Source organism: Budorcas taxicolor, chromosome X (genome assembly GCF_023091745.1).
Source record: "Budorcas taxicolor isolate Tak-1 chromosome X, Takin1.1, whole genome shotgun sequence".
NCBI classification, from domain to species: domain Eukaryota; kingdom Metazoa; phylum Chordata; class Mammalia; order Artiodactyla; family Bovidae; genus Budorcas; species Budorcas taxicolor.
The window spans coordinates 64,385,661-64,407,781 of NC_068935.1; the positions used below are offsets into that span (position 1 = coordinate 64,385,661).

At 51.4% G+C, this 22,121-nt stretch overlaps 1 protein-coding gene and 1 pseudogene across 1 annotated transcript; one reads left to right on the plus strand and one right to left on the minus strand.

The window, feature by feature from the left end:
- The first annotated feature begins 10,606 nt into the window (after window positions 1-10,606).
- LOC128069496 (protein EOLA1-like) lies at window positions 10,607-19,746 on the plus strand (annotated as a pseudogene).
- A 689-nt stretch (window positions 19,747-20,435) lies between these two features.
- LOC128069379 (heat shock transcription factor, X-linked member 4-like) lies at window positions 20,436-21,846 on the minus strand. The gene is made up of 2 exons (XM_052662603.1): window positions 21,364-21,846; window positions 20,436-20,972 (listed from the first exon to the last, which is right to left on the minus strand). Exons 1-2 carry the CDS (start codon window positions 21,844-21,846, stop codon window positions 20,436-20,438), a joined length of 1,020 nt encoding a protein of 339 aa, XP_052518563.1.
- Window positions 21,847-22,121: the final 275 nt, after the last annotated feature.

Consider the following 22,121-nt stretch of genomic DNA (forward strand, 5'->3'; position numbering starts at 1 on the left):
CATTGTGAAATATGCACACTGAGACACACTCACACACATAGAGACACAGACATACAAAGAGAAAGACCCACACACACCAAGAGAAAGAGAGAGAGATCCACACTGAGAAACAGAAACACACACTGAGAGACACACCCCATGAGAGAGAGATACACAGTGAGAGAGAGACACAAACACACTGATAGTCACACACACTTTGAGGAAGACACAAATGCACTGAGACACACACATACTGAAATACACACAGACACTAAAAATAGTCACACAACATTGGGGTAGACAAACAATGAGAAAGACACACACATTAAGAGAGACACACTAGGAAACACATGACCAGAGACACTGTGAGAGTCACACATGGACACACACACACACACACACACACATACTGAGAGTTAGCCATGCACACTGAGAGAGAGAGAAAAACACTGAGAGACACACATTCTGAGAGACACACAAGAAACACACAAATTGAGAGTGACACACACGCTGAGAGAGACACACACACACTTAGAGATATACACATACAGAGAGAGATACACACACACACTGAGAGAGAGAGAGACATCCACACTGAGAGACAGAAACACACACAGAGACACACACAAATGGAGACTTGCACAGTGAGAGAGAGACACAGACATTGTGAGACACACACACTGAGACACACACACACTCAGAGACATATACATACAGAGAGAAACACACACACACACTGAGAGATAGAGAGACATCCACACTGAGAGAGAGAAATACACACGGAGAAAGACTTAAACACTGAGAGACACAAAAACAGAGAGACAACATAGAGACATGCACAGTGAGAGACACACACTGAAACACATACACATACAGAGGGAGACACGCACACACAGAGACACAGACACACACTGAGAAACAGACACACACATACTGAGAGAGATACACACAGGCACTCACTGAGACCCACACCATCAGAGAGTGAGACACACACCCTGTGAGAGTCACACACACTGAGAAAGAGACAAAAAACACCTTGAGAGTCACACACGAAGAAAGAGACACAAACACACTGAGAGACACACACAAGAGAGACACACACATTCACAGGGAGACACACACACACTGAGAGACATACACAGAGAGAGAGACACACACACACACTCAGAATCAGAAACCCTCACACTGAACGAGACACACAAACTGAGAGAGACACACAAACACACTGAGAGACACATATTCTGAGAGACACACACAGAGACACTCAAATTGAGAGTGAGACACATGCTGAGAGATACACACACACATATTTAGAGATATACACATACAGAGAGAGATACACACAGAAATACACAGATACACACTGAGAAGCAGACACACACACACTGAGAGAATCTCACACACAGGGACCCACAGAGACACACACACTCAAAGAGTAAGACACACAGACTGTGAGAGTCACATATACTGAGAGAGAGACACAAACACACTGAGAGTCACACACATTGAGAAACTCACACAGATACTAAAAAGAGACACACAACTTTGAGGCAGACATACAGTGTGACAGACACACACACATAGAAGGATAGACACAATGGGAAACACACCAACAGAGACAATGTGGAGACACACAGAGACACACACACACACTGAATGATACACACACTGAGTTAGCTACACACACAGTGAGAGAGAGAAAAAGACACACACACTGAGAGACACACATACTGAGAGAGAAATACACAGTGAGAGAGAAACACAGATATTGAGAGACACACACACATTAAGAACCACAGACACTCACATTGAAAGAGACACACACACTGAGAGAGACACACACTGAGAGAGAGACAAAAACACATTGAGAGACATACATACTGAGAGACACAGACAGAGACACACAAATTGAGAGTGACGCACATGCTGAGAGAGACACCCACATCCAGAAAGAGAAACACACTCCTGAGAGCGAGACACACACACACATTGAGGGAGAGAAACATTCACACAGAGAGCGAGACACAAACTCCCACACTGAGAGAGATACAAAAACACAGAGAGAGACCCACCTACACAACTGCAAGGGAGAGATACACATACTGAGAGACACACAGAGACACTAAAAATAGATACCCAACACTGAAGCAGACACACAGTGAAACAGACACACACACACATTGATAGAGAGACACACTGGGAGACTCACGAACAGAGACAGTGAGAGACACACACAGAGAGAAACACACACACACTGACAGAGACACACAATGTGAAAAAGGGATTACACAACATACAGAGACACACACACACTTAGAGAGACACACACACACTGAGAGAGACAGACATCTGCACTGAAAAGTAGAAAAACACACTGAGAAACACACACTGAGAGAGACATACACACTGAGAGATAGACACAAACATTGTGAGACACACACACTGAGACATGCACACACACATAGAGACATAGACATACATAGAGAGAGACCCACACACACTGAGAGAAAGAGAGATCCACACTGAGAGATAGAAACACACTGAGAGACACATCAACTGAGAGAGACATATGCACTGTGAGAGAGACACAGACACACTGAGACACACACTTCTTGAGATACACACAGACAGTAAAATTAGACACACAACCCTGAGGTAGAAACACAATTAGAAATACACACACATTAAGAGAGAGACACACTGGGAGACACACAAACAGAAACACTGTGAGTGTCACACATAGACACACACACACACCCAGACACACACACAGAAAGAGACACACACATACTGAGAGTTAGCCATGCACACTGAGAGAGAGAGACAAACACACAAACACTGAGAGAGACACACACGAGAGGGACACACACTGTGAAAGAGTGAACACACAATATACAGAGACACAGACACACTGAGAGAGACACACACAATGAGTCAGACATCCACACTGAGGAGGAGAAACACACACTGAGTGACACACACACTTAGAGAGACATACAAACTGAGTGAGAGGCACAAACTTTGTGAGACACACACTGTGACACCCACACACACACTCTCTAAGTAGACATAGACAGAGTGACACACACACTGAGGGACACAAACACACTGAGAGACAGACACAATGAGAGACTCACACAAACACTAAAAACAGAGACACAACACTGAGGCAGACACACAGTGAGACAGACACACACACATTGAGAGACACAATGGGAGATACACAAACAGAGACACTGTGGGAGTCACACAGAGACACACACACAGACACACATCCTGAAAGAGACATACACACAGACTGAGAGTTATCCATGCACACTGAGAGAGAGAGACAAACACACACACGCTGAGAGACACATACAGAGAGACATACACCATGAGAGTGAGAGACATTCATTGTGAGACACACACACACACTTAGAGACATATACATACAGAGAGAAACACACGCATACACTGAGAGTCACATATATTGAGAGAGAGAGACACAAACACACTGAGAGACACACACACAAGGAAGAGACACACACATTCAAAGGGAGACACACAGACTGAGAGACATACACAGAGAGACACACACACACACGCTAAGAACCAGAAACACTCACATTGAATGAGACACACACACTCAGAGAGACACACACTGAGATAGAGACACAAACACACTGTGAGACACACATTCTGAGAGACAAGCAACAGTAGAACTCAACATGTAACAGACTTGTTCAAAATTGGGAAAGGAGTATATCAAAGCTGTAATTATCACCCTGGTTATTTAACTTATATGCATAGTACATCATGTGAAATGCCAGGCTGGATGAATCCTGTGCTGAAATCAAGATTGCTGGGAGAAATACCACTCTTATGGTAGAAAGTGAAGAGGAACTAAAGAGCCTCTTGATAAAAGTGAAATAGGAGAGTGAAAAAACTGGCTTAAAACTCAACATTCACAAAAATAAGATCATGGCATCTGGTCCCATCACTTCATGGGAAATAGATGGGGGAACAATGAAAACAGTGACAGATTTTATATTCTTGGACTACAAAATCACTGCAGATGGTGACTGCAGCCATGAAACTAAGAGACACTTCTTCCTTGGAAGAAAAGTTATGACCAAACTAGACAGCATAGTAAAAAGCAGAGACATTGCTTTACTGACATATGTCTTTCTAGTCAAATCTATGCTTTTTCCAGTAGTCATGTATCCATGTGACAGTTGGACCAGAAAAAAGGGTGGGTGCCAAAGAATTGATGCTTTTGAACTGTGATGTTGGAGAAGACTCTTGAGTGACCCTCAAACTGCAAGTACATCAATCCACTCAATCCTAAACGAAATTGACCCTGAATATTCATAGGAAGGACTGATGCTGAAGCTGAAGTTCCAATACTCTGGCTACCTGATGCCAAGATTTGACTCATTGGATAATAACCTGATGCTGCAAAAGACTGAAGGTAAGAGGATAAAGGGGCGACAGAGGATGAGATACTTGGATGGCATCATTGACTAATGGACATGAGATTGAGCAAGCTCTGGTAGATGGTGAAGGACAGGGAAGCCTGGAGTGCTACAGTTCATGGGATCAAACATAGTCTAAACAACAATTGTATTAAATCATGAAAGCTGTAACAAGATGAATTGACCTCTCCTGAGTGCCTTCTATGCATCAGGCACTGTGTTATGAAATCTACACCTATTAAGTGATTCTTATAGGTTTGATAATACTTAATAGATGAGAAAACAGGATTCAAGATGCAAAGTAACTCTATTTTAGCTCTTTATTAAAAAAAACTGAATCTGGCTTGTCATTAATAAGAATATGAAGACAAGCTTCACATGTACTTCAATTTTTATATTTAATTCAGCAAATATTTTAAAGGTAAACCTATTAAGCACCGAGATCAGACTTGGGGAAAGATCAAAAGAGTGAGATAATTGGTAAGACTTTGGACTGTCCCCAGAGGCTGACTCTGTAACTGGGAGAGTGGAGAAATGGACCAGGTGAAAGGAAGAAAGGATACATCCAGATGCAGTGCAAAGCCTTGGGAGAACTTTGGCCAAAAGGACACTGATGCCTACAGAGAGGAAGTGGGAAAGCTTGGAGGTGCAGTTCGTACTGAGCTGAATAAATTGCAGGAGAACACATGGAAGCAGGCGAGTTCCCCGAGTCTCTCTCCATTCTTCAACAGCATGCATTCATGAAGCTGAGCAGACAGTTTAAGCCAGGCGGGAGCACTTTCAGACAGAAGATCAAAGTCTGAGAACAAATCCCTGGCAAGGGGCGAACTGTGCGGATCCAGTGCAGTAGAGGAAGGAGAGGGCTACTTGTAGGCTCTGCATGAGTGGCAGGTGTAGGCAGCTGGTGTGGAGAGTGCTTTTATAAAATGAGGAGCCAACATTCAAAAACCGGGAGATCTCTTACTGAACTTCAGCTTTTTTGGCCATTCTAGATAAATCAGAAGTCCTGGCACCTGGCCCACACACCCTCCTATTGTGAGTGGCGGCTCCTTCTGGGCTAGATCGTGTTCTCTGCATGTGTTCCAGCCCCCTTGCTTCCTGTGGTTTGTACCCACTGACCTCACTTCTTCAAGTTGCCTGCCAGGGCCCTGGAGCAACAGGGATGCTTTCACTTGGCTCAGTCTCATGCTGAGTCAGAGGACTAAAAAGGTCAAAAGGTTCTGTGCTTAAATCTTGTCAGTACGACTTTACTACCTGTTACCTTAGCTTCCTCATCTGTTAAGTGGGCATAACAGTATACTCAAATCTATAGCAACCACTCAGAATGTGTAATTTGCTTAACATAGCATCTGGACCCATCAGTTCAGTTCAGTTGCTCAGTCATGTCCAACTCTTTGTGACCCCATGGACTGCAGAAAGCCAGGCTTCCCTGTCCATCATCAACACCCAGGGCTTGCTCAAACTCATGTCCATCAAGTCAGTAATGCCATCCAAGCATCTCATCCTCCGTCACCCCCTTCTCCTCCTGCCTTCAATCTTTCCCATCATCAGGGTTTTTTCCAATGAGTCAGTTCTTTGCATCAGGTGCCAAAGTATTGGAGCTTGAGCTTCAGCATCAGTTCTTCCAATGAATATTCAGGACTGACTTCCTTTAGTATTGACTAGCTGTACCTCCTTGCAGCCCAAGGGACTCTCAACAGTCTCCTCCAACACCATAGTTCAAAAGCATCAATTCTTTGGCCTTCAGCCTTCTTTATGATCCAGCTCTCATATCCATACATGACTACTGGCAAAACCATAACCTTGACTACACAGACCTACGTCGGCAAAGTAATATCTCTGCCTTTTCTATGCTGTTTATGTTGATCATAGCTTTTCTTCTGAGGAGCAAGTGTCTTTTAATTTCATGACTGCAGTCACCATCTGCAGTGAGTTTGGAGTCCAAGAAAATAAAATCTATCACTGTTTCCATTGTTTCCCCACCTATTTGACATGAAGTGATGGGACCGGATACCATGATCTTATTTTTGTGAATGTTGAGTTTTAAGCTACCTTTTTCACTCTCTTCTTTCACTTGCATCAAGAGGCGCTTCAGTTCCTCTTTGCTGTCTATCATAAGGGTGATGTCATCTGCATATGTGAGGTAATTGATATTTCTCTTGGCAATGTTGCTATGCCAATAGCAAGCTGCTTAAAGATAGTCCTCAGAACCCCAGAGGGACATAATAGCAGGCTGGCAACAAGGTGGCTTGGAGCACTTTTTTTTTTTTCTGCCCTTGTCAGCCAATGGTAGGTCCCAAAAGCAAATGAAAGACCCTGGCATAATTTTCCTGGTTCCCTTCCCCATAACATCTTTGTGCACCAAGTTTATCCAAGCCTTTCAACTTATGGAACCCTCCCTACTGTCCTAGTGACTGTGCACTGTTTATACATCCAGCACACAGATGTGAAACCTGAGGCTGGAAAAGGGTCATCACTGGCTCCAGATCTTAAACCCTGGCCACTGAGCCACAACACCACAATGCCAAGGACAAACCCAGGCAAGGACACTGATCTGGGCTGCTCAGCCTTGCACTGTGAGGCTGATGGCCATATACCCTCATGGGTAACAGGGTACCTGGAGGGACACTGGGGCACAGAAGCTGGGGTGGGCAAGCAAGAGACAGCCTCCAGATAATGGGCTGATCGGAAATCACAATTTTGCATAGGGAAAACATGGCCTTTGCAATTTAGGGTCCAGGTTAATTCTAAGAATATGATTAGCTACCAAGCATGGAGTAGGTGAGGCCTGGGTGCCATGCCCTAAAGGTAGCTTTCCATCCTGTCAAAAGCTAACACACAGGCTTCTCTGAGACAGAGGGGGATGCCCAGCAAGGCAAGCAGCACCAGCAGCAGCACAATGCCCCTTCTCCTCATCTCCTCTACTCGCATTGCCTATTGGCGCTTGAGAAGTGTGCTATGAAAGCAAGTCAACCAGGTGAGCCTAATGCTGCTGAGCTTCTGGTGTCATTGCCTGCATCTCAAAACCAGAGACTTCTGAATCATGTTAACACCCCAGAATTGTGTGGGTGGACCCAGATTTTCTGGTGCTGTACTGGCAGACCACACAGGGCTCCTTCAGCTCTTGTCCTAAAACAAGATGAAGGACAGGTGTCCAGAATTACAAACTAGCGAATACACTAGCTTGCCAAGCGTCCTCCTTCTTTTTAGCTCTAGGTTCCACCCATGTCTACCACAGAAGACCATGGTTGGTATCAAAAGATTCCACATTCTGAGGCTGTTTGGCAGATGGTGTGGTGTATAGTCATCCAGGTTGACCTGGAGCTGGCCCTCAGTCCTGTCTGTGCCACGAAGGGCATCCCTCTAGGCCAAAGATTGGAGGAAGGTAACAGAACCAGTACCCCTGGGCCTCTGTCAGTCCTCTGAAAGCATTGGCTCTTATTGGGGCTAAGATCACTTGTGTCTAATGCTTTGTCCAAAACCTTTGGGGGCCACAAGAGTTTAGGGATTTAGAAATCATTAATAGTGACACAGAGATCAACACTAAAGCAGGTGCATGCAAACACACTGACACGATTGCAGTGAACCATGTGACTGTTAATACCAAGTGGGCTACATAGAGAAAATTTGGGATACTATAAATAGCTTCTTGTTATCATTTGGTTTTACTACCAAAAGGGTTTAGGTCAAGCTGGTGAAAACCCTTGGCTGCTGAGGTGTTCTGGGTGATGGAATGGTAGACAGTAGATCATGGACCTGAGGCAGCAGGCAGATGTTGACTCCTGCACATTTCAGGGAAGAGGCTCACAGCTTCATGGATTCCTAGTCCTGCTAAGAACTTGTGATCCTAGCACTGGTCCCCCCAGTTAACAAATCCTGGCAGTTTGACTCAGCTCACAATGCCTCTGTCTCCAGGGGCCACTATATACATCCTTGCTCAAAATCCACCAATGGCCCTCAAGCCCAAAACCAGGCCACATCCTATAGAATCTTTGACACTGGGGGCCAATGGTGTCCATGTTCTCCTCCTTTCCTAATCTGAGGCTCCTCGCTATCTCCCTGTCTCCCAGCTGCAGACTTCAAGGTACATGCCTGCATTCCCACTCATTCTGGGGAAAGCTTTCTTGACAAAAGAGATGCCTCTTCAACCAGTATTCATAGTAGGTGCTTTCTGGTTTACAGACTGCTTTTGTGTGAATCATCCAGTGACTGCCTCACTCCCATCAGATACACAAACAAATAGTGTTACTAGTAATGGGCACATTTCACACTGTGCTCATCCTTCAGATAAACAAATGGAGACTCTGAGAGGGAGTGATTTGCTGAGACTCACTCCAGCAGTGGTGGTGCTGGGGACCAATCCACGTTTGAGATGGCAGAACAGTGTCTGCTTCCTCCCACACCACCTCTGTGGAGGACCAGAGCATGCCCAGCCTACCTGGCTGCTGCACATACCTGCCTGCAGACTTGCCTCTGCAGGCAATGGATGAAACTTCACAGCACATCAAAGTCTCTAGAAATCCTTTGCCAAAAATCCCTCAGAGGACCTATACAGATGGTGTCAGGTTGCGGGCCTTCCATAAGCTCACCTGCTCCAGCTACACACCTGGGCTCAGTTCCCTCCATGGGTCTAACCCTTGGGGGCCTTCCCCCACTTCCCAGCCAAGGAGACCCTCTTCACTACAAGACCCAGCTAAGATGGCCCTCCCATCTAAAAAGCCCTCCATGGTCCCTTGATGTGAGTCAGTGTTTGGTCCCCCACATTTCATGCTCCCCAACCTCTGCCTCGTTTCAAGCTCTGCACTTTACAGGTCTGCCTGGAAGATGCGCTCCAACCTCCCCACCCCCAGCCCTGAGTGATGCAGGTGTGAAGGAACACCTGATGGCCTGCATGGTGGAGGAGCCTCTTACAGGACAGGTGTCCTTGGACTTGAATGCACTTTTTCTTTTGAGGTCTGGCACCCAGATCTGCCCTCTCCCATCAGATTGTGCTTACACCATGGCTAGCATATGGCTTGTGACCAGCACACTGGAAGCAGTTCTCTTGCCCAACCCAGCAGTCTTCTGATGCAAAAGATGCCAAGAGCCCCTCCCACCAGGCAGCATGCAGAGCAGAATGTGGTGCCACCTGGGCAAAAGCACTTGGCGTCCTGTATGTACACACAGCCACTGCTTGGGCACCAAATCCTGGTTTCAGTTTTCCTGCTTGGTCAATAGCAATCACGAGGCCTCAGGCAATGTGAGGGCCTGACCACCAGGGCCCACTGTGGACACCTCCAATGTCTGTCTGTGCTCTGAACGTCCCAGTGGGCTGGCAGGAACTGTAAGGTCAACATCACAGGTGAAGGGATGCCCTGTTCAACCATGCCTGCTCCCTGTCCCCTTGGTGGTGAGTCCCCAGCCAGCCTCCAGAACCAACTCCCCACCCTCCCCACCCATGCAAACAGTCTCATGAAGGACCCATCCCAAGAAGGCTGGCCCTGGAGTGGTCCAAGTAGAGGTGGCAAGATGGGGCCTTGGTACCGGCTTGACATCCCTGTCCCACTGGTTATGAGGACCCATCCTGGGGGTAGTTGATGTGCACTCAGACCTGGGCTCAAGACTACAGTCCAGCTGCTAGAACTTTTCTGGGCTGGCAAGGGGAGAGGAATTCCCCAGCAAGTGAGAAGATCCAGGCGTGTGGAACGTGGGGTGAATAGAGGGGAGTGACTTCTTAGCTTTGCTGTATGCAGGCAGATGACCAGCCTAGGATGAAGAACAGTGAGAACCAAGCAAGGAGGTGGCCAGGGTCTCTCCGGAAGCTGACAAAGCTTCAGGCAATGGACAAACATCAGCCCAAGATTTGATAGGAGTGGCTGAATCTCAAAGACACTGAATGTTCCGCCAAGGCACACCTGAGCCACTGGCATTGGACGTCCTCTTGGGAAAACATGCATCCCTGACACGAAGGCCAGGGAGACTGGGAGGCATGTCCCAGAAGACTGGGGCATCCCAGACATCTCTGAACTTCTGAGCCTGCAGGAGCAGCCCATTTCCCCACCCCATAAAGAGCTGGTCCCCTGCCCAGGGAGCAAACTGGACCAGAGTCCTCCTGCACAGTTGCCCCTCTGTCCCAGAAATCAGGGGAGCTGGCTGCCCTGATCTGCAGCAGGACCCATGGCACTACCAGCATGAAAACCAAGGAAGCACAGGAAGAGCTGATCATCTACTGCCCGGCCGCCAAGCAGAGTAAAGTCACTGTGCAACACGTGCTAGGCATTCTGGGCCTGGTGATGGAGGAGATGGACAACACCCATCTTCCCCCATACCTGCTGCCCAGGGGCTGCAGCAGAGGTCATGGGGTTGCACTGAGCTGCCAGGAGCCAGGGGCCATGATGAAGGCTGCCACAGGGCAAGTGGTCAACACAGCATGGCCTCCTGGAGGCTTGATAGGTGGGTAACCAACCAAGGTATAGTCCAAACGACACTGAGGCCTAGAGCAGCCACCCCAGTAAACAGGTGAAGATCCCTCGCCCAGGTTCAGCCACTGAGCCAGTTCTCAGGTCTGGAACTGAGGAACAGGAATGGGGCAGGTCCCCAGGAGAAGGATGCTGCCACACCACAGCAAACAAACATGGGAATGACCCTATCCCCTCCCAAAGGGACCACGGGCTCTGAGATGGTGAACCCACATAGTGAGGTGGGACCACCAGAGGGGTGGAGGTTACCAGACACACAGTCAATGTGACACTGACATGAGAGACATTGTTAACTCTGACTCTGTGGCCCCTTCTGGACGAACCCCTGGGCTGGGGTTTCTGGGCACAGGGGATCAAGGGGCAAGGGACGCGGGGCCAGTCCCAAGGATTTGTCAGTTGGTCTTGAGCTGGGAGCCCTGGAATGCAGTATCCCCCACAGCCAGGTGCAGGGCTTAGTGAGACATCTGTCGAGGAGTCCTTCAGAATCTGGGGAACCATGTGATATGAAGGAAAGATGGTAAGGCCGAATGAAAACCCAGTGTGAACTCCATTGATTAAAAGAGAAATGCATAGAAAAAGAAGGGGCATACACGCCCCATTCATGAACTGGAGAACCTTCTCACTTCTGGTGGTGCCTCATGGGCATCCTCTGCTCCTGACTCCTCACACCCTCTCTGTGCTTGGCCAAGTTGCCATGGTGGGCACACAAGTATTCAAAGAGTAGCCACACAGGGCTCCCTCCCAGAGCATGATAGTCCACTCACTGAAGTCCTCTCACCATGAGTATGGGATGGCAATGCACACTCCAGTCCACACTCCCTTCTTTTTATTCTTGCAAACTAAACAGCTGGATCCATTCTGTGGGCCGCAGCCTGGTGTCCAGAAGCCCCCTCCAGTGCTGGGGGTTTGTGGCACCCAAGTCATGGCCAACCTGCCCAGATGGAAGACAGTGAAGGCCACATAGACCCCAGAGCTTGGGAGTGATGGACATGTGTAAACCAGTATCTCTCACCCCCGGGTCAGACATGATATAAAAGCCTGTGATGTGAATGCTAGCAGGGCAGCGTCAGATGGACACAGAGTATCCCCCAGGCCCCCTAGGTGGTGCCCCATCCCCTGGGCAGTCAGCACCCTGAGGAGGGGCAGCAGAGTGGCCACCTGTGTCCACAGGTTCCATGTATGCCATATCCTCTCAAAGAACTGTAGCAGAACTGAGATGAAATCAGAATTACATCCAGCTCTCAGGCTGGCCCCTCCATCTGGGCCATATGGAGAGGGGTGCGGTCAACAAGAGCTGCCCTGGGAACAAAGGGGAAGTAGGTCTGGCTGACCTCCCGGAGCTACATGGCTACCCCTGGGCTTGTCCTGCACGTGGGAGTCTAAGGCCCAGAACCAAAGCTAAGCAGGTACCGAGGGACCGAAATAGATGTGAAGGAGCCCTCTCTCACGGGCAGAGTGCTGGACACCAGGGCAGTATCTCCTCAGGGACTGCTCGCTCCAGGTGCCAAGCCTGGGGGTGGATGGTGGCCCCTGGCGGGAGGACCTGACAGACACAGGCTGACCTGTGGGGCACTTATGGCTCTGAGACACCAGGTAAATACTGAGTCCATTGCTAGCCCACAAACAGAAGAGGGCAAATCTGCAATACAGACACCAGGGCAGGATGAGCACCCAGACCCTGAAAGAAGTGCCCACAACTTGGTACAAATAGGACATAGAGCTCAGCGGAGAGATGGGTAACAGACATTTCAGAGAGGAAACCACATTGGCCAAGGAGGACACAAGGGAAACCCAGAATCTGGGTTGAGCCTGTCCCAGGTCAGTGCTGCCCACAAACGTACATCAGGGACAAAGTGGAACCCTCACAAAGCCTCAGAGATCCAGGTGGGGTGGGAGGCAGCACTCCCCATGGCTCGGTCCCCATCTGGGTATGTGAGGAGAGCTGGGGCCAGCAGCAAGGAAGGGACGGGTGCAGAGAAATGCCACGGAGCAGGGCCTCACAGCTGCCACCATCAGCAGGCACACTTCATGGTATCCAGTTCACTGGGCAAGGTCTAGTTCAAAACCAGGAGGCAGGAAGAACAGCAGCAGCCCACCCACAGTTCACAGGACCCTCCCTCATGATCTGAAACTGCTACTGGTTTTGGATGTGTCTGGGGTGTCTGGAGGCAGCTGGTAACCAGTCTTGGGGTGAGGAGTAGGGCACCAGCATGAGGGAGTTTGTGGTGATCACTTGGGTCCCCACAGTGCTGAAGCCTCAAATTCAGGAGGCAGCCCCTGCCCCTCAACTCATGGTCAAGAGGCTTCTGCAAGGAGAGAGCAGGCTTCTTGCTGGAAGGGAAAGCACTGCTCCAACTCAACATTCCCACGGCAGCAGTTGTGTGGGTACCCAGCTAACAGGAACCAGGGAGATACTGGTCTTGCCTTGCTGGGTCTTGGTGACCCTGTGGGGGTCTGGACTCGTGCACAGCTGCCACAGTCTGGGAGAAAGTTGGGGACAAAGACGGGCAGCAGGAAGATGCAGGATGCCCCAGAACTCCCAGATGAGAGTGCCTGATACTTTGGCAGATGGAGAAATGGGTGTTACAGTCATGCCTGGAGGGAGGACAGTAGGTGGTCAGGACAAGAGGAGCCAGAGGTCCAAGGGCAGGACAAGAGGAGCCAGCGGTCGAGGAGCAGAACTGCATGAGAAAGTGTGGGGGCTCGGATGAGCTCTGCACAGAGCCCAGGGCCAGCACAGCCACCAGAGTGCTGGGTGACAAGGAAGGAGACTTGGGACTACTGGAAGCCCCCCAGGGTACCACGGATGGGTTGGGGCTTAAATAGGAGAGGGCTCTGCTGTGCTTTCCATCCAGGGTTGAGGACAGATGTGCTTGCAGCATGATACAGAATTAATGGTGTGTGCAATACTGGCTGGAGGAGGAGAGACAAGAGGGGTCCAGACTGACAGGGGGCTGTAGGCTGACAGCACCAGCCCCAGGCCATGAGGCCTGAGCTCATCTAGTAGCAGTGAGGACAGGGAAAGGAATATTTACTGTGATCAGGCACTTGGGAAGCAGGGACACAGCAGGCAGGGTGGCGGTCAGGAGCAGAGTCAGGTGGCTGCCCTGGGTGGGCTGAGCCCCCAGACGAGAGGAAGAGGACAGGAAACAGTTTTGAAGGTGAAGCTGCCTTTTTCTGAGACATCTCGGGTTCCAGGGGCAGCAGGAAACACAGTGAGGATTTTCGTTCACATCTGCAAAAAAACAGATAGACTGTTGCTCAGCACTGGGCCAGCAGTCCCAGGGTGGGTTGGAGAGGAGCCAGCCTGGGCTTTCAGCCAAGGGATGGGAAATTGCACCCAGAGGCTGTGCCTCTACCTGCTTCCCTGGCCCCTGGGGTCCACTCTGAAGCTCAGATGCAGTTGCTGAAGACCCTGGGTGCAGTCATTTTGAATCTCACTGAGTCTCACGGACTGGACACCTATGGCAAGGACTCAAAAAGGCACAGCCTGGCCTCTGCCATGAAGCTGGACAGGCCCACTCTCTATGGGTTCCCTGGGCCCACAGCTTCAATCCTGTCAGCCCCACCCGCCTCTGATAGCTCCACCCAGGCCCAGCCCTGCCCCACCCTGCCTCCCTCTCCAGAAGCTCCTTCTCACCCAGGTCTTTCCCACACTTCAGCCTCTGACTCCTTGCCCTGTTCCTCCTGCCTCCGCCCCTCTCTTCTGCCCAGCCGCTCACTTGCTGGTCCTCCTCTGGGTTCTGCTCCAGGCCACTGATCTGGAGGCTCCTCCTGGCCTGACGTTCCAGGTGCCTCAGGATGTGGTGGATCCTGTTTCATCTCCTAGCAGACAGGGCCGGTGAGGGAATGCACCTTTGTTCATATGTGCATGTCTGCATACGTGTATGTCTGTGTAAATGTGTGCATGTGTACCTGCATGTGTATGGGCAGCCGTACACACCAGAAATGACAGGTGTCAGTGTTTATGGGTGCCATGCAACTGAGGCCAGCCAGTGCTCTCAGCAGTCTCAGTCCTGGTGGTGGACCACTGTCCTGCCCGGTGGCCACAGCCCGGCCATCCCAAAGTGCCTGTGACTCACTCTGTTTGCAGGAAGGGGGGACCTGCTTCATGCATGGAGTTTACCTTCAGGCAGGGCTTTCCAGGCTCTGGGACCAGCAGCGCCTGCCATGCGGCCAAGCAGCACCTTCAGGTTCCCTCCATGGCCACAGTCCCCACCTGCTTTCTTTCCACATGTGTGTCCTGGTGATGCCTTGGGACACATGTGAAGGCATCCTTGACCTCCTTCCAGTCTCGTACTCTGCCCCCAGACTGTGACCCCAAGCGAGCCCCACCTGCCCCCTATGTGCAGCCCCTACCCAGGCCTGACCCTGCAGGGCTCAGCTGCTTGTTCACAATTCCCCTCCTGGCAGGGCCCAACCATGAGTCCATGGAGGGCAGCCAACTGAATATGGTGACCCCAGGATCCTTCCAGAGTGGCAGTGTGAGGAGAGGAGTCATTTTCTCTGGTTCCTTGCGGGGGTCTCCTGGACTATAAATCACCATCATTCCTAGGGGATGGGTTTCTGTGCTGCTTACTGAGGCATCGTGGAGTCCCTACCCAGCCACATGAGGACAGGCCAGCTGCTGTGATGAGCAGAACCAAACCTAAGGGAACCTGCACATGTGTTTCTCATCAGTTGGGCCCTACTGTTTCCTTGTGGTCTGAGGCCTCTGCTGAGGAGAAGACCATGGTGGCTTGTTCTCCAAGATTTGTGTATTGTCACTGATGATCTTCTTCCTGTCAGTCAAGCAGGCAGAAATGTGTTTTCTTCTCTGGCCACCAAGCAGGCACCCTCTGCTTCAAGTGGTAGAAGCACTTGAGCCCCTTCTTGCTCAGGGATTCCACCCACACTGATGAGATTTGGAGGCACCCAGGAGGGGATGAGTTGGCTGAGAAACTGAATGGTGGAAACTGGCAAGCCTGGGATCCCGTCACATACCCTAGTACAAGGCATAGCAATGGCCAAGCTCCAGGGGCAAACCAGGCTACCTGGGAACCAAACCAGACCCAGTGAAAAATGTGACCCTTTGTCACTCAGCAGGTGGGCAAAGTTTCAACCAAATGATGATGCTCAGGGCCAGCCAGGGCGTGAGGACATAACACCCTTGCCTGTGGTTGCTGGAGTGGAAACAGGGGATGCCTTTGTGGAAGGCCATTTGCTGGTGTGTGTCAGCACCTTGGATGTGTGTCATTTGCCCCGGGCCTCCTCCTGCATGGCTCTTCAGTGAGTGTGTGGTCATTTTGAGTGGCTGTATTGGCAGAATGAGTTTTCCCTTCCCTTCCGTCAGGGGAAAGCATCAGTAACTTGTTGGATCCCTGAAACTGGGAGATGTAAACAGACACCATGTAAGATGAAAACATGCACATGAAGTTGTGCAGACAAGGAGGAGTGTACCCGAGGTCCTGGGACTGGAGAAGACATCCCCCCACTCCTCCCTTGCCCTGGCAGAGAGATGTCAGGGCAGGGCTGATCGTCTGGCTTCATTTGCCGGCAGCCGCAACAGGATGGCACCTGGTGGCTCAAAGTAGAAACCTTGTTGGTTCAGGAGGCCGGCAGCCGAGGTTGAGGTGTTGGCTGACGTTAGCTCTCATGAGGGCTGTGGAGAGAGTCTGTCCCATTTCTTCCCCCCCTCTCTTCCAGGGCATTGCTGGCCATGGTGAGACTGTCTGGACTTGGAGAGCTCTGCCTTCCTCTTCACCCCAGTTCTCCTGTGTGCCTGTCTGTCTCTAAATATGTCCTTTGTATGAGGACAGCCATCCTGTTAGAGGAGGGTCCATCCTATTGAGCTCACTTGACCCCCATCAGCTCTGTGAAGACCTTTTCTTCGTATGTAATATCACACCGAGGTACTTGGGATTGAGACTCCAGCACCTGACTCTGAGGGGACACAATGTGATTCCTCACCCCCTACAAAGGCTCTGAGGAAGGAACACACTGGAATGTTCCAAGGATGGAAGGATGGCCTTCATGGCTACTGGGGGTAAATCCAGGGGCAAAGAGAGCAGGCCGCCAGGTTAAGAGCCAGATCATGTGGGGCCTTGTGGGCCTGTGATAACTATGGCTCTGCTGTGCTCAGGGAAGGAAAGGCCCCAGAGGCTCTGGGCTGGGTGCCTCTGGGACCGTATCCCTGTCCTCACAGCCACATGGAAACAGAGGCTTCCAGCCAGGTGCTGAGACCCTGCTCAGGTTCAGGCTGGCGCCTCTGTTCCTCCCCCTCCAACCCCTTCCAGTGAACAGGGACCCCCTTCCAGGTATAAGGAAAGAGGTGAGGATGGAGGTGCGTGTGGTCAGATCCCCTGCAGTCATGGGGTATTTCTCTATCCTTTGGTGCCTCCTCAGGTGTCAAACGAGTTGACAGTAACCTAGCGGGTTATTTGAGGTTTGAATTCTGTGATTCCCTGCATGGTGCTGTCCCAGGCCCTGGCAAGGACAGGGAGTGCACTCATCCCAGAGGTTCCTTCTCTTTGTTCTTTCTCTAGGCTCTGGGCAGGGGCCAGGGCATCTGATGACAGTGGAGGCTGTGGTGTGGGAAGGGCTGGGAGGAAGGTGGCTCCCAAAGGCATGGGGAAGATAACTGGCAGGGCCGTCTGAGGTCCAGGGCAGCCCCAGGACTGAGGCCAGGTTGGTTAGCACAGATCTGCCCTCATCAACCTTGGTTTAAGATGGGGGATATGCAGAGCATGGGCAGGGATGGGCCCAGGAGCTGAGGGGTAGGGTAGGGTCTGGGGTGGGGGAAGTCAAGTCCAGGACAGTGCCCGTCTGTGCTGGGAATGGACCAGAGCCTGCCCACTGCACTGTGAAGCCAGGGAACCCACCCTCCCTCCTCAGTGCTTCTAGGGTTTCGGTGCCCTCTGTCTTGGAACTCACCACCTGCCTCTCTCCCGCTGTCCTGCCCTCCTTGTTGACCTCCCCACAGACTGCATGTGATGGATGGGTCCTCTGGGTCACCACCCTCCTATCAGTGGACCCCGTGGAGACAGATGAAAAAAGCCAGACCTCTCTGACCCCCTCACAGGCTTGAAGGATGCTCAAGCATGTGGGGCTGAGGTCCTGCCCAGGGCTGTGAGCTTGGAGGCTACTGTGTCAGGCTCCTGAAGTTTGTTGTTCTGTGTGTCTGCAGCCATGTGAGGCCCTGGGAGCCCTGGGAGGTAAAATTCAGCTGTCTGTCCTTCTGACAGCCTTATGGAGTTCTCATCTTAAATGGTGTCAAGCTCCTGGAGCGGCAGTGGAGGCCCATGTTGCATGACCACTGGCACTGTACCCTGGCCGTCCACATAGCACATTGGTACTGGGTGGATGTGGCCTGGAGGGACCTGCTGGGGCAGAGGCTGGGGATGAGCCCCACCCAGATCCAGGCCTTGCTGCAGGATGGGAACAAGTTCAGCCTCAGTGATCATCGGCAAGTGAGGCCCTGCCCCACGCTGCCTTCATGGCCCCCAGTGCTGACCTGGATCTCAGCCAGGTTGTGTCCGTTTGTTTTCTGTTGAACCAGTTGATGGGGGGTGGGGAGGCTAAGATTTCTTCAGAGGGACAACGAGGTACCTTGGCTGGGAGACAATGGCACGAGGTGCCTGACCACCTCCCTGGCCTCAGTCTCCTCTTGTGCTCTGAGCAGAGGCGGGTCCAGGTCTGCACATGGCGCTTTGTATGTGTGTGTGTATGTCCCCACATATGTCTGTGTGCCTGGCAGAGACTGTGAGAGGCAGGAAAGCACCCAGCTTGGGTTCAGTACCCACACTGCCAGCAGCTGGGCCTGAGCAAGTCCCCTGATTCCCCAGGGGTGAGGCCCCACAGCAACACCTCTCTGCTGGTAAATCCCTTGGGGACCTGATGCCTGCTGGCTCCTGCTGGAGCCCTCCTGCTCTGTCCCTGTGGCCTGCAGTGGTCAGACTGAGAGCTGCCCATGGCCAGATGGGTTCATGGAGCACCAGGCCTCAGTCTTTCATTTCGCCCCCTCCCTGGCTTGGCCAAGGTGAGCCCATCTGAAAATGCTCATCCAGAGGACCCAGTTCACCTCAGGTTTCCTCCGTGATATGGTCTTAGTCTCTAGCAGGCATGACTTTGAATTACCTTGTTCTCCTTCTGTGTCCTGTCTTTGCACATGGGTCTCGTGGAAATTGGGGACACTTTATTGTGCCCAGAAAACCTAGATCCTGAAGAGGTAGAGGAGCTGGAGAATCAAGCCCTGCTATGCAACCTTTGACAGAGGTACCTGACTGTGCTCGACAAGCCCTGCTGGCTGCTGCAGCCCATCCCTGGGAGGGGTGGGAAGGACATCTTCCAGGTGGACATCCCCAAGCACCTGATCCCCTTTGGGCAGGAGGCCTGTCCAGGATCGGCTTTCGAGAGGAAGGTGACCAAGAGACCTGCACATGGTGACACTGTTCAGTCACCACTGCTCCCTGGACGTGCCCATCTGGTTCTGTCTCAATCGGCCCCACCCTGGGGTGTGCTGCCAACTTGATGTGGGTCGGGGGTCTGGGATACCTCTTGTGTGGTGCTGCTTGGGACTCAGCATGAGTCTCCAGAACCTTGACTTTTATGATAAGATGGCATCGCCACTCATTTTGACCCTGCTGGGTCTGGGTGGTTGAGAGAAATGTGTTGTTATGAAACCGATTAGTGTTTTTCCCTCTCTGTTCTGGTCCAAACTCCCTGATGTTGAAACAGTGTCTGGGGGTGATGGAGGAAGACCGGGGGTGGGGCTGAGCATGAGCAGCTGGTAAGGCTTCTGGCAGGGGGAGAGGCCCACAGGCCCAGAAACAGGCTGTTGTTTGTCCTTGCAGGTGACCCTTGCCCTGCTCTAATGTGTCCCTTGGCTCACAAAGCATGTGTGTTGGATGTGGTGCCTGGCCACCTCACATCCAAAGACAGACTCCTAAATACACCTGCGAGGGCAGAGTGACAAGGGCTGGTGTTCACTTTGTGGAAACCTTGTACTTGTCTTTGGGTTTGATGTCATGTGTTTGTAAGGCCCTTGGTGGGTGGGGTGACCCTGCTTTCTGGTCAGCCTCTTGAGGGGTGGCCCCTGGATCAACAGCTGGAGATGCTCAGCTACTGAACAGAGACTTGTGGCACCGTTGGGGGACCCAGGAGAAGTCCCTTCTGCTTTAGGGTGCATGACTCAGGGAAGGTGACACCCCCAAGGTCAGAAGCCTGGCTGGGCCATCTGCTGAGCAGTGACCAGCCTGTCCTGGCTGGCCTCAGCACTTGGCTAGTGAGCCAGACTCTTGGCCAAGCATGTGAAATGCTGCTGCTTCCACTGAAAAGGGACCATGGGGGCCAGACAGAAGCCTGCATGGGGCGTGGGCTTCCAGCCTCATCTGGCTTGCCCTGTGCTGTGTGAATAGCGTGGACAGACAGAAAGAACACAGACTTGCAGTTCTCATTCAATTCTTTATTTACTCCTGTGTAGTTCTGTTCCACCTTATTAGAGCCAAAAATCGATTTTTGATTACAAGAGAGTACTTTTGAGTGTCCTTAGGAACGTGAGAGGTTAGGGATTGGGCTTGTCCTTGACCTGCTCACAGAGTACACATTTGTAATCGGAGGACTCTCCCTGCTCCTCCTCTGCCTCAGGGGCCTCATTTGGGGCCGTGAAGGAAAGGGCTGCCGTCAGGATGGAGTAACAGGTGTTGTACAAAGCCATCACTGAATCATAATCTGGGTACTCTAGGGGGCTCTCGGGCATTTGCCCTGTACCCTCCCTCCCAGAAGTAGCTGGGGGTGCAGACGTGGTATTGCTGGATGTGCCCTTTCCACTGGGGCCGCCCTCCTCCATGGGGAGATAGTTTGCCCCGGCCTGCCTGGGTACACTGCCCATGGACCAAAGGTGAGAGAGCACAAATGATCGCCGGCTGGGGGTTCTGCGAACAGGTGGGGTTCCCTTCTGGACTTTCTTGTCGGCCTCTTGGGTGCACTGGTTGTGGTGGAGTCGAGGAGAGTGTCTGGTTGCCACCACTCGCTTCTTTCTCTTTGGGATGTTCTGCAGGAGGAGAGGCTTGTCTTTCTGAAAATTGGAGTTGCGATAGATCTGAAAGAAAACGAATCACTTTAGAAAGCAAGGGGGAGAAGAGGCCTTCCTCGCCGCCCTCCTCCCCACCACCGTCCCAGCCATGCCTATGTATAGAGACAAGATCTCTTCATTCTGGAAGGTTATGAGGCTCTAGCATGTTTCTCCCTAGAGCACCCCTGGGGCCATCCTCACTTGAGGTATTACTGGCGGTCCCTGACCTTCAGTGGCCACTCAGGGTCTGGAGTCACCCCTGTGGATCCTGTCTAAGGTGGGTGGTGGAACAAGACAGACCTTGTGTTCTCCTCTCCTTAACCACCCTCTCATGAGAACAACGTTCCCCTGGGAAATGAAACCCATCCAGCACTCAGCTTATCTAGTCTAGCCTCCCCAGAAGGACTTTCTACATTACCATCATCTTCTTCCCTGCAGAGTGACCCAAAGGGGAGATTTTACTGAAACCGTACAGGTTCAGTTCACGGATGAAGCTTTTGATGTTGTCTGTCTCAAAGATCTGGTCTGCACCTCTGCGCTGGAGGACCTCTGTCTGGAAGAGATCTGCCTCAATGACCACCATGTCTCCCTCATCGTTCCAGTGCACAGAGGTGAAGGCCTCATCCTCCACAATTCTCCAGAGCTTCCTGGGGAAGGACAGCCCGAGGAAGGTGTGGTTCTCTTCCTTGTTGGCTATTTGTGGCTTCAGGCCCTGTGGGGGCAGATTGTCATGGAGGCCTGAATCTGGGCTCTTGGGTTGGTCACCCTGCTTCTCCAAAGTCTCCGCTGAATCAACATTTGGATCTGGGGAGGACTCATGGGGGTCCCCTGCTGCAGGCTCCCCATAAGTTAATGGGGCCAGTGGGGCTGTGTGTGCCGTCTGGGAACTCTGACTAGCCATGGAGCCAGTCTAGCTCAGGAGCATTCTCTACCCCAGCGGTGAATGCTCAGGGCAGAAAGGCCTCAGGCAAGGGTCGGGGTGCCCCATAAATACTCTCTGGAGATTCTAGAATCTGGGTCATTGGCCAGGCAGCCAATTAAGTGGTTAGCTTCCTTAGCTGTTTCATGATGTCACAGAGGTGATGTGGAGAGGCAGCCCTGGCTCAGTGTGGGGGAGGTGTCTGGGGACAGAGATGGATCCCCAGCTGGTCTCTTTTCTGAAAGTACAGAAAATAA